Source organism: Aquarana catesbeiana, linkage group LG04 (assembly GCF_042186555.1).
Source record: "Aquarana catesbeiana isolate 2022-GZ linkage group LG04, ASM4218655v1, whole genome shotgun sequence".
In the NCBI taxonomy this organism is placed as follows: domain Eukaryota; kingdom Metazoa; phylum Chordata; class Amphibia; order Anura; family Ranidae; genus Aquarana; species Aquarana catesbeiana.
In genome coordinates, this window is record NC_133327.1 from 480,253,250 (window position 1) to 480,267,110 (window position 13,861).

Consider the following 13,861-nt stretch of genomic DNA (forward strand, 5'->3'; position numbering starts at 1 on the left):
GTGTCGTGCAAAGAAGCAGCTCATTAGTCCTGGTGAAGCTAATTGAACTACGCCTATTGGCAAAACACATTGACGTCACGACAATAGTGATGTCACATGTACCTGCACATACCTGCGAGTTACCGATGGACCGACTCTGGGAGCGGTGAGGCGACATAAGGGAGGAGAGATCATATCCCCGCCAAGGAATGGCTATATTCATCATAGTGATCTTGCAATACCAGGCGATGGTGTAAAGCGTATGTGTATACCTACACTTATACCCCCATGCTGGATTATTCACAGCGAGACATGCAAGCAAAGCACAACTGTACAGTATTCACTTAAGTGGACCATATACTGACATGACTGGCAGTCTGAGGTGGATGGATGGATGGGATCTTGTGTGAGCAACCACACTGGATCGCATATACCGTCTCTACCATACATCTTCTGATCGTATAGCAGTCATGTCCACTTATAGCTGTTATATCACCATACTACTCAGAGAAGTGGATCAGGTCACACAGACACCTGGGTCACAAGGACATTAGATCTTTTTTGCAGCAAGGCAATCACAAGACTTTATCCTACCTTGAGGAATACAGTATTATACTGTGTATTCGCACACCTTCAACGCACATGCGCCAGTGATGTCATCGGCTGCATGCGCTCTGAATATCTCCTAAACCAGGGATATGCAATTAGCGGACCTCCAGCTGTTGCAGAACTACAAATCCCATGAGGCATTGCAAGACTCTGACAGCCACAAGCATGACACCCAGAGGCAGAGGCATGATGGAACTTGTAGTTTTGCAACAGCTGGAGGTCCACTAATTGCATATCCCTGTCCTAAACTGTGCAAGTTTAGGAGATATTCACAATACCTACAGGCAAGCCTCATTATAGGCTTGCCTGTAGGTACAAGTTGTAGTACAGTGTTTACTACTACTTTAAGTAAATGTAAATGCACAAGGGAGCCCTTTCTCTATTATCTGCTCTTCGCTGCCAGGGCAACATTTATTCGGAGACTGCAGGCAGCAAGATATTGAGTAGGGAGTATCACTGAAATATAGTACATCTTGGTATCGGGCATGGCAATAGTAGGCTGAAGAGACACTAAACCATATTATGACCTACCGTAGCATTGTCATAGGGCTCCAGTGATATTCATACAGGGTTCAGTGGAGGTGAGATCTAGGAGGGGGAAGTGGCACAAATGATATCATTTTTTTAATACTGTATAACCTTTTCAATAAATCAAAGCCAGGAACAATGATGATATGCAAAATACAGTAAGATGTAACAACAAGACGTTATAGATTATTAAAGTATGGCTTCTCTCTACTTGTTATGAATTGCCATATTGATCACATTGCTGTTTTTATGTATTGTGCATGCCAACTATTCAGTTACAGCATTTGGTTCTGAATTATTAAAAACCTGTTTGTTGCCACAATTAGGCTTGATCATATGCTGTTCACCTACTTTTGAGTCTTTTTTTTTCCCTTGTTTAACACCATGACCAATTTTACATTCCTCTTTGCTGTTTATAGTAAAACCCAAGCTGATGGGAACACAAGTTTTCAGAAATTATGACTTGGAGAAATTAAGAAAATACATTGACTGGAAACCATTCTTCGATGTATGGCAGCTCAAAGGAAAATACCCAAACAGAGGTTTTCCAAAAATCTTTAATGACAAGTCTGTGGGTAAGTACATACCTTGTTTTGCACATATTGTGAATAATTTACCGCAAATGTTTTTTTTTCATGTGTGGGAAATAATGTATCTTAATTGTACAGTACAGAACACAAGCATGGATTATAGGCATGATTGGATACCTTAAGGTGATTGGACAGTGGAAAACTTTGCTGGACACACCTCTTTGGGCACACCCCTATAATACTACCACACTTTGTGAGAGTTAATTTTTTTGCTTGTGTCCTAAGGGGTGATGGACCTCTAATTCCTTTTACAGAAATCATTACCTCACTAGTTTATTATTTTACTTCAGTGTTTTTGATCCACTCCTCGCTGTCTTCTAATTCAACAATAGAAGCAGTTCATCCAGATTGGTGCAGTGTTGGTATAACCTTGGGGGCTGTACCTGGACCCACGCTGTTGGAATGACCTGTATGGTTGATTCGGGCACTGCATTTCGCTTGGGAACTCGCCTTTGCACCCAATACAGCTTGTGTACAACATAGGTAGCCACAGGGTTCTATACAGGTCAAGTGCTGTGGTCCATCACTATGGAACCCAGACCCTAAATACCTCTCCAGGGGCATGCCTACTGTGACAGGTTATATCTGGACCCTGATTAGGGATCAATGCCATTGACAGGTAAAACAGGTTTACCCTGTACTGGGTAGGACAGGTTTCCGAAATAGTATTTGTTCTATACTAAGAAACTGTGGAAACCAAGAATTATATTTGAAAATTACTTGTGCAGTTTTAAAATTTCCAAATTTGGCAAAAAAAATCTACCATTCAGAGAGTAGTCTCAGGTGGATAACTAGGTGTGACATCATACCACAGGTTGCATGACCACCACTTCTGCGAAGAGCCCTTTTGTAAGGTACCCAGTCACTTCCAACTGCTTCCATTTTGCTTTGAGAAATTCAGTGCAGGATGGTCTACACGTGGGTTGCTGCGTATTCCTTCGCAGACATGCTTACTACATTTCTGCACCCTACTCTGTGTTTTCCCCCTAAGGGTATACCCTCATCGATCGCAATTATGGAAACCAGACGCAAGGGAACAGCGGCAAAAGTTCAGGCAAACTCATGTTGAGTGATGGACCCTATTTTAACACAATCCCTTCTTCCAATTCCAGCTCTATCTCAGGCACCCAACAAGAAGCCTTATCTGACCAAAGCAGATTTTTCTGTAATTATGTCAGAATTTCTTGGTCAACTGCTGGCCTAAATGCAGCCAAAAATCTCCAGAATACAAAAGCGCCAAACTCCTTCTCCAACCCCACCATCTCTGCTGGAGTCAGAAAGTGAAATGCCATCCCTTCAAAGTCCAGAATTTATAAAGCTTGTCTGAGCTTTCAGATGGCTTAATTAACTGAAGAGCTCAATGAGAGATCTGACAGTTGATTGGAGGGAAGGGACACACCCTCCTTCACACAGAACCCTGGAACAGAGCTAAGGCTGTTAATCACAGGTTGTATCCCTGACATCTTTTTTTTCTTGATGTCAGGTAAATTTGTCAGAAGTGATTCATGTTGATATCAGAGGAAAGTAGCAGCAGACAGAAATTATACTTAGTTCTCTTAACTGAGACAAGTACACACTACAGAGGGATATGCTTTGTTCATATTTTCATGTCTGAGGTTTACAACCACTTTAAAGCAGTTGCCTAGTCTCCTTAAGGTGGAGAAAGAGTGCTTATGTCATCGCCGCCGAATGGTGTTTGTGGCGGCCTTTGCTGTAAGTTCTGGATACTGTTGTTTTTACCTGGTTTTTATCCACATTCCAATTAAATACTACACTATATACCTTCATCTTGGCTCTGTCTTTGGCGAGTATTTGTCCCACACAGTCCCATTATCCATTGATGCTGCTGCATATTGCATACCTGGTCAGTGCCACTGTGTGAGGATTTTTCCTTAAAGGGGACCATCCCTAAAAGTGTGGATCACTGGTGCCTACTTGCTGTTCACATCTTTGTGCAGCCATTTGATCTGTGAGCGCATTTAATTGGTTTGCAGGACACACCTGTGGCAATGTTTTACTGGATATTCCCTTAATAGTTAAGTTTGGACTGCTTTGTTTTAGTGCTTATTCACTTTGCTTATATGTTGATTAAGTCTTTGCACAGCCATTTGATCCAACTGATTACACAGTTTTAATGGTTGAACTCACAGTGGTATTTCATTTAAGTACACAAATATTCCCTTTTTTTGAAATACTAGCTACACTATTATCAATTTATTTGCTTTTTGGTAAGCATCCATTTTACAAAGTCCTGCCATCCATTTGCTGTTCTCAAAGGCTATTTACCTGGTGGTTGTCATCTCCGGAGAGCTATCACTCCTGGGAGCCTGTCCCCAGGGTTACATCATTGAATCTGGATGATACCTTTGAGCCCAGTTTGCTGCCTATGACTTGTGCAGCAACACATTCTAATGAGTGCATTGGATTAGTGGTGGCATTGAAGCACTTTGTTGGAGTGGTCCAGAGAGACTTGCAGATCACTAAGGGTTATCACTAGTCAAGACTGACACTTTTATATATGAACATTTTTTTATTATTTATTTACATCACTTTATGATATCATTCTTGGTGTTATATATATTGGTACTCAGACGGGGCAGAAGGTTAAGGGCCGCAGAGAAAGATGCATGATCATGCACCTCTCTCTGTGGGCCTTCTCCTTCTGCCATGCCCCTAGGTAAATTAGACACATCCGAGACAAGAGGAAGCATAGTGGCCGAGGCAAAAGCCAAATCTATGCGAGACATGGTGTGGAAAGAATCAGAGTGACAGGAATAATGACAAGCATCTGGGTGTTTACATTGTCATAGCTCCGTTTAAACCATACACTTGCAGTGAATGTGGGATATGATTTACCACCACCCCCAAGCTGTCCACAGCAGGGTCTAATACAACATTAAAGTCCCCAACGTAAAGTAGGGGGCCACAGGGCCTAGAGAGAAGCATTAGGAATAATTTGGTAAGTAAATCTGACGAAAAGCGAGATGGAATATAAATATTTACCATTGTAATGCCGCGTACACACGAGTGGACTTTCCCAAAAGGCCGACGGACCTAGAAATAAAACATGTTTCAAATCTTTCCGACGGACTCGACTCCGGTCGAAAAATCCGTTCGTCTGTATGCTTGTCCGACGGACTAAAACCGACGCTAGGGCAGCTATTGGCTACTGGCTATCAACTTCTTTATTTTAGTCTGGTCGTACGTCATCACGTACGAATCCATCGGACTTTGGTGTGATCGTGTGTAGGCAAGTCCGTTCATTCAGAAAGTCCATTAGAAGTCTGTCGAAAGTCCGTCGGACCAGTCCGGTCCTAAAGTCTGCTCGTGTGTACGCGGCATAAGTACCACTGAGGTAAATTGCAGAACGCGTATGATAAATTGCCCTTCTTGATCAGTTTTAACTTGCAAAACTTCAACCGGGAAAGATTTAGCTAGCAGAATAGAGCCCCCCCCCCCGGAAGTAAGAGGTATGAGTGGTGTAAAAAGATTTGGTAAGCCAACAGCGTTTAAGGGCTGACAGCTTGATACCCGTTAGATGCATTTCTTGAAGGCAAATTATATGGGGTTTATATTTTTTTAAATAGGAAAATACCAGGTACCACTTCTGGGGTGAATTCAAACCTCTAGCATTCCAAGAGATTGATTTCAGTGGTATAGCCATTGCAAACCAGCCAGGTTATACTAATAGTAATAGGATAATCAACCGTATCAACACGCTGCAACCTATACCACCAGAGATGTGCAAATGAGAGCATGTGAGACACAAGAACAAACATAGAAGATAGACAAAAACCGCAAATGCTATTATCAGCAAAAAGAACCCCCAACCCATCCTTCTCAACCATCCCACCCTGCTCCACCATCCCAAACATAGTGAGCCTTGGTTCCCGTAAACGGAACAATCAAAAGTTACAAACATCCTGTGGCCTCGCCATCAAGGGTGTACTGAAACTGGGGAGGATAATCCTAGCAAACAGACAATCTTTGCCGAAGGAGAGATGCAATTCCAGGAAAGGCACAATGTGGAACAGGCATGTGGGACACAGGGTAAAACCTAAGGATAGTGGCAGAACAATGGTGGGAAGTATCCAAAGGAAGACGGATGATGTCCCCCAGGAAGTAAGTGCAATAAGTAGGAACACAGGCAATATCCACTTTCAGGTCAGCCGACCAAAAGAAGGGAGGAGGTTCAGAAGCCATTACAGCATGAGCAGACACAGAGATTTGTAATTATCCACCATCAGTTGCGTCTGGGCGCCGGTCCAAAATAGTCATCTAGCCAAGCCATGGCATCTTACTGATTAGTGTAAAAGTGAGCCTTGCCATCATGGATAACTCACAGGGAAGAGCATAGCATATTGTAAGCCCTCGGTACGTAGACGGTCCTTCACAGCCATGAAGGAGGTCCGTTGGCACTGGACCTCCGCGGGGAGAAGTTGGGGAGTGGTCACTCTGTCTTGAAAATTAAGGATCCGTGCAATCGGGGATCACGGAGGGGCCCTTGACGGAACGGGGCATGGAGGGGTGCAGTGTGCTCATTTAATAACAAAGGTGGACGATAGTGCCTCAATGCCAAAAGTTTCATGCAGCCAAGAGTGTAGAAACCGTTCTGAGCGTTCAGGGAAGCCCACAAAGCGGAGGTTGTTCTGGCAGGAGCGATTTTCCAGGTCATCTAATTTGGCCTTGAGAGCCACCATTTCATTTGTGGCTGTGCGCACAGTAGCAGTTAGAGGGTGCAGAGTATCTTCTATGGAGCTATTCTGGTCCTAAGCTGCCACTGTTCGCTTACGCAGATTTTGAAACATCTTGATTCAATAAGGAAAAATCAACATGTATGGTCTCCATCTGAGTAGTAAGGGAGGCCTTACAATCTTGTATTGCATTCATTATTTGTGACAGTGTAGGTTCAGCCTGGTGCTGATCAGGGACAATGACAGCCCCTGTGCTGGGGGAGGAATCCTGTGGTGAAGGGGGGTCAGCCTGTGTAGAAAAGGCAATTGAAGCTGAGTCACTCACCCCTGTGGAGGACTCTCGTTGAGAGAAGAGGGACGACTGCAGCAGGCATGGTCATAGGGTCGGCACCATGTTGCCAATGGGAACCCTTCTAGCTGTTCAGCCATGAATGGGGCCATGAGCGGCCCGATTTTCACCATAGAAAGCGCACGGGGGGTGCCCACCACCGGGAGGAAGGTAACGGTGCCGAGTAGGAGAGGAAAGGACGCAGGATGCCTTGCAGGATCGCGTGGAAAAGCCAGAGCTGTGTGGTTAGGCTGCCACGGTCCGTCATCAAGCCACACCCCCCCCCATGTGTCTTTCATTTCTGTTCTGAGCATGTAATTGCTGGAGCTAGACATACTATGATTTTTTTTTAACCTATGTGATGTTAATCTTTGAAGATCTAAACACATTTTGGATTAAAGCCTTCTACGATCTGCAAGATGTCATTTTTATCGAGTCACTGTCTGCCAAAGCTTCTGAGATTGTACTGTAAGTTATAGCTATTTCACCACAACTGGATCAGTTATTAGGAACACACTTGCGATGCTTAGATTGGGCAAACAGAGCAGCATACTAATTAGAGATGGGTCCACATCGGGGTTTTAGTATTTTTTTATAGAGGTTTTCATAAAATTTATGTAAGCTTGTATAGTAAAAAATTTTTTTAACGCAAATAGTTGAAGTGGACAATCCATATTTATGCTTATCGGGTGATAGTATTGTTCCACTTTAGGATTTTTTTGTGCTTTTATTGATGTGTTGGGAGGTGAACCAGAATTATATTTGAGCCACATTTACAATTCCCTGAATGTATTTAATAGATTATTCCAGTGACAACTAAGAGCGATTTCCTTTTGTTTCCTGTTATCTGCAGGGCAGAAAATAGATGGAAATCTTTCAGCAGGATACAGACAGCAAAACAAATGACAGGGGTTCTAATGATTCCCTGTGCTATCCAAAACTAAAAAAAATATATATTGTTTGGCTTTAGACACTCACATTTTAACATATCCTGCCTGATTTGCCCCACTTCCCGTGATTTTTACTGCAGCTTCCTTAAAGCGGAGTTCCACTCAAATATTGAACAATATCTGTATGTATTGTCTTCCTTGCCTGACATGCCGTTTAAAAAAATTTAAATCGCCTTAATTACCTTTTATTTTTCTATTCTTCTTTGCACTTCCTGGTTCTCCTCCCGTGGGAGTAGGCGTGGTTCTAGCCTCTCCCAGACTCCTGGGAGCTAGTCTCAGGCTTCCCAGGATGCCACTGAGCATGTACGGGAACGAGCGTTGAATGCTGGGAGCACAGCATTCACCACATCCAGGAAATACATGCTTGTGGGCTTCAAATGCCCACAATGAAGATGGAAACCGCCTGCAGTGAATAATATAAGTTATTCTTTCCGACGAAATCTGACACAGGCGGACATATTACACACAATATGTGAGTATGTAATGCTGAGAAGAAAGTGTGAATGAACTCAAAAAAAAAAAACGAAAGATAGGTGGACCCCCCGCTTTAAAAAATCCAATATCTTCTGGTAGAAGGGAATGCTTAGTGGCCTTATCACCCAGGATAAAGGGAGTTTACCTAACAATTCATGGTTGATACTTGCTTAGTGTCTTTCCAGATGCTATGGTGGATATCAGGGTGATTGACAGAAAAAGGAGAAGTTGGTTTAGAGCACCAGAAGGTTTATGCTAAGAACTGGAGGATTGCTGTATTGTGTGTTTTTTGGTTTTATATACAGTATGGGGCATATATTTGAGGTCCTGATTATGTTGTTTGTCTCAGGTTCCACTTTGGTTATTAAATGTAGTGGAAACTACAGAAAGATGTAGAAGTGCTAAACACTCTTCAAGCTAATTACTTCACATTAATTCATGTATGACATTTACAAAGAATGCTGTAGCATCATTGTCAGCACTGTACTAACTAAACAGGAGTGTTGCAAACACATCAACACCATGCCTATATTAATCCCATTTGATGCTCTTAAAGTAAGCCTCAGTAAACAAAATAACCCTGTGTGTGCTACTTTAACTCCCTGCATGCTTTTCTCCCAAAACGTGTTTTTTTTTTTAAATTTTTGGATTATTTTTATTAACTTTTTGCTATAGCCCTGTCAACATTCTTGCCAAGGCGAGAATGACATGTCCCTGCTCCTACAGCCTCTTGGGATATTTCCATCACGTATCCCAGGGTAGGTTGGAAAAGAGAGTAAAGCCTCAATTGCGCATTAGTAAAAAGCTCATACAGGTACCATCTTTCCGATATTTAGACAATGAAAGGGATATAGGGGTGGAGGCAGTTGCTGCTACTGCCTATTCACGCGTGCACCCCCAGAGTTGGAAACTGGGACTATTTCGGTACTAGATAAAGAATTTTTGCAGTAGAACAGAATATAAAAATTATATCAATTTTAATAATTACAATACAAAATTACATAAATCATATATACATAAAATCAGGATTATATACCACACTCAATACAGCAAATAACGAGTATAGCCCGCAGATTTTCTGTAGGGGGGTATATGGGACTTGATCTCGACCGGTTTCGCGGTCAAAACCGCTTCTTCAGGAGAAATAGGTCTATAAGGTAATGTTGAACATCTTTAATTCGTAAACATGTTAAGGGTATGCAGCAGACATAGAACATCACAAATATCACAACATCATACAAAAATGGTAAAATTGAGGACTGGCTCACCCATTCAGGCAGATTCAATGGGACAGCAGGACCCAACATAAATCCCCCCGCGGCGGACACGGGGGATTATGAACAGACTCTGATTAAATAAGGAGTAATAAGAATATCTGGTAATTATAGTGAAAGCACTAACATGTGGGGGAGGTGCACACCCAGTGAGAAAACAAGTAAAAACAAACGGTTAACGTGGGGACAGTGAGGGGGAGGGAGAGGGGGGGATGAAATGAACTGGGGGAGGTAAAAAAGAAGGGGGGGTAAAGGGAGGGGGGAGAAAAGGGGGAAGAGTGCGGGAAAGGAGGGGAAAGAGAGAAGGGGGAGGGGAAGTGAGGGAAAGGAGAGGGAAGTGGGAGCAGGGGGGGCAGGAAAGGATGGGGGGACAGGGAGGGGGGGGGATGGGGAGAAGAAGACCAAGGAGGGCAAGTGGAGGGGGCAAGGGGGGGGATGGAAATTGGAGGACAAGGGGGAGGGGGGGAGTGAGGGGAACAGGGAGGAGGGAGAAAGTGGGGAAGGAACACCCGGGGTATGAAAGTGTTGTGGATTGTAGATTATAAGGGGGTGAAGGGGGATAACCAGCTGGCACTCACCAGGTATTAAGTAAGCCCAAATTAAGCGCATGAGCTGTATAATAGAAGATATTGTAAGCAAGCAACATCCAATTGATAATCTAGAGGTGATCCTGGATTAACTAATTAAACCTTAGGATTATAGGTAAAGCTGATGCTGAGCACAGTAAGGTTTGGCAGCCTCATCTAAAAATTAAATATAATAGAGAAGTGTAACCAGCATGGAAGGATCACGGCTCCGGGGGTCAGAATTGAAGAAGGATAGTGAAACCACACAGGAGGGACAGAAAGACAAGAACCCTGCAACACTGGCAGGGATGTGATAATAGAGGAGGGGGAAGAGAGACACATGTGGGGAAATAGGAAAGGCACATCCCTGTGAGGATCACAGGGACATTTTTTTAGTTTAAATGGACATACAAAAGAGAGGGATTTTCACGGTGCAGGTAAGTTGAACATACGGAAAAGCTGTATATCTTTTCTCTTTTTTTTAAAAAAACAGTTTATTGTTTACATTTAAAAACACACAAATATTGTATAAAGTATCAGACATATTCCTTTTGAGGTTAAAGTAAAAACAAGGTGGTCAAAGTAGGGAATAACAAAGAAAAATGTACACTACAGATTCACAGATGGTAGTTATTGCATACTAGCATTGTCGCTTTTTCAAGGGATATGCAACTGTTTAGTGAGGCATCCAATACTTTTAGTAATTCTACAGAAAATAGAAAAAAGGAAAAAGTTTTTTTTGTATAAACACATAGATAATTTTCAGTATTGATACAACATTAAATATAATGAAAAAATACGTGTTGTCACTCTGAAGTGTCCATGAAGGCTTACCCCTGAAGTTGACCCTACAAAATCTCGTCAGAACCGGTAAAACAGACACAACCAAGCATGACAGCAGGGGGGGCTTATTTGCAACCACAGGGAGCAGTAAGGAGAAGCTGTTGTATGAATAATAAATATTGAGTGTCAGGGAAAATTATGTACAAAGGGTTAATTAGATTTAAGAAGGAAAAAACAAAATCAATCAATTAACACTTACGCCGAAGATTAATTAAAGCTGCAACCAAGGATACAGATGGTCAGCGGTAATAGTGAAATGATGATTGCAAGAAATATTTGAATGGTGGATGTGTTAAAGCTAAGGAATGAAATAAAATAAGAGCAAAAGATATTGTCACTACACAGAGGAATGCTGAACTAGGTAATTTAGATTGTAAGAATGTTTATAGGCAGGTAGGGAGAATCTACACATGTAGCATAATAGTATAATTAGACTCACATTACAAAGATTTGCTGGATGAAACAGCAAAGGATATATATACACAATTAAGACTCTGCAAGAGTTCAATAAGTAAATAAAGGACAGGGAATGTATAAATGTATAAATATGGGTATAGGGCAGGGTATGGTGTGCAACACCAGTCACTTACCCTGCTAACGTCTTGGCTTGCATCCTCTGGCGCTGGCAGACATAGCTGTCAGCTGTGCCGGTTTAAATACTGCTCCCCATCGAGCCGGAGTGTGACGCGCCGGCTCGATGCGGACGTGATGGCGCCAGTGCGCATGTCCGAGGAACCAGGAACCCCGTTCGGACTTCAAGTCCCACAGAGCATAGCGCCGGCGGAGGGAGCCGACATGCGCATAACCGCGCACGGCGGCTCCTCCCGCACAGGAGCCGCGTCACGGGGTGAAGGGGGCGGGGGGAGGGCTCCGATGGTGCCCTACGATGGAACTGGTACAGCGGAGAAGCACGGCGCGAAGTGGGCACATCTCAAGGATGTGCCCCGGGCGTCCGTGTGGGTGCGACGGCCCCCCCTCCCCTGTTACAGCATAGACTGAGGTGAGAACGGTCCGACCGAGATGGGCCAAAGGAGTAGCCGATCGAGTAGGAAGGGACCACAGACCTTCCGATCTTGATCGGCGCTTCAAAGGGACAACCCGTTTACATATAAATCAAATGTGATTACATTGAAATAGAGTTACATACTATAACCTGGTTACACATGGCTGCATGTTAAATCAAACCATACAAAATATATTGCAACAAATGAATACATTACTAGTAGAAACGGGTCATTTATATAAATGACATGAGGGGAAGATGGAGAAAGGGGGGAGGGAAGACTAAGTGGACAGGGAAAGTGGGGTGTCAGATGGACAATGACACCATGGGATAATACATGGGCAGTTAACATTCAGAGGAAGGGCCTGTAACTCAGGCTTTCATTCAAGCCCGGGAAATGAGTAGCTTTATAAGTGTAAATCCAGCGGGCTTCGAGCTGGAGCAGTGTTCGATCGACACTGCCCCCTCTTTCGTCTAGCGGGACATGCTCCAAAGCTCGGAACTTGATGGTTCTGGGGTTAAAATTATGGTATAGACCCACATGCCTAGCAATAGCTGTATCCATTTGTTTTTTCAGGATGGGTTTTATGTGGTCCCTAATTCGTTTGTAGAATGGTCGTTTTGTTTTGCCGACATAAAAGCCACCACAAATGCATTGAGCTAGATAGATTATACCTGGAGTTTGACAGGTGGCATTAAATTTAATTGAGTACCACTGTCCATTAGGAAGTAGAAATTGTGATGTGTTTTCTACGTAGCGGCAAATGTCACATTTGCCGCATGGGGAAATACCTGTATGAGGAGATTTTTTATTTTTGAAGGTGTCTTGGAAGTGACTGTGAACTAAACGGTCCTTCAATGAGGGAACCCGTCTAAAGGTTATTTCAGGGAATGGATTGATGTGTTTGCTGACAGCTGGGTCAGCGGATAAAAGAGGCCAGAATTTGGTTATGATATTTCTGATTTCTCTATGTTGGCTAGAGTAGCGAGTGATCAGTCTTACAGTGTCGGATTTAGTGGGGAGTTTGGTTGAAAAAAGTAGCAAATCTCTGTTTTGTATTTTAACCCTATTGTATGCCCTTTTGAGGCATGAGTGGCTGTATCCACGGGATAGTAGTCTTTTGTACAGGTCTTTAGCTGCTATCTGGAAATCTGCATCTTTGCTGCAATTGCGTTTTAACCGCAAGTACTGGCTATAGGGAATGCTCTTCAGCAAGGGGCCTGGGTGTGAACTATCCGTGTGGAGAATAGTGTTCCCAGCCGAAGGTTTTCTAAAAAGTGACGAGTCTAACTTTCCATTGGCGTCAATGGAAATAGTAAGGTCAAGGAAATTGATCGCAGTTGTACTGTGTTCCATGGTGAAACAAAGGTTAAAGTTGTTACTAGAGATCAATCTGAAGAATTCTTTCAATTCTGTTTCTGAACCAGACCAGAATAGCAACACGTCATCTATGTAGCGATACCAGGAAACGACCTTTTCCAATAGATGGGTCAGGTCGTCCCTGGAAAAAAGATCTTTTTCCCACCCCCCCCCAGGTACAGGTTGGCATACGATGGGGCACATCTGGTCCCCATCGCAACCCCCTGCACCTGGAGGTAGTGGGAAGAATTGAACATAAAGACGTTGTGTCTCAGTATGTAGTTGAGAAGTTCTAGAACAAATTCGTTATATTGCTCGAATAGGGGACCTCTCTCATATAGATGGTTACTCACAATTTCGATGCCCTTACTATGAGGAATAGTGTTGTATAGACTTTCAATGTCAAGTGCAACTAAGTAGGTGCCTGGTGGAAGTGAGATACCTTCGATAGTTCTTAATAGATCTATAGTGTCTTTGATATAGGAAAAGAGAGAGGTAACATGGGGGTGTAAATAGCTGTCTACCAGACTGCTGGCGTTTTCCGTTAAACATAGACAACCAGATATTATGGGACGTCCTGGAGGTTCCAGGATGGATTTGTGTACCTTTGGTAAGGCATAGAAAGTAGGGATTCGTGGGTCCCTTACATTAAGGTAATCCCAC

At 43.1% G+C, this 13,861-nt stretch overlaps 1 protein-coding gene across 4 annotated transcripts in view; it reads left to right on the plus strand.

The window, feature by feature from the left end:
* MTR (5-methyltetrahydrofolate-homocysteine methyltransferase) overlaps positions 1 to 13,861 on the plus strand; it is a 1,497,716-nt gene that overhangs the window by 1,256,327 nt on the left and 227,528 nt on the right. For all 4 annotated transcript variants that reach the window (XM_073627630.1, XM_073627629.1, XM_073627631.1 and 1 more), the window contains one exon: positions 1,536 to 1,691. In XM_073627630.1, coding sequence (XP_073483731.1) covers positions 1,536 to 1,691 — 156 coding nt within the window. The remainder of the gene's footprint in view (positions 1 to 1,535; positions 1,692 to 13,861) is intronic.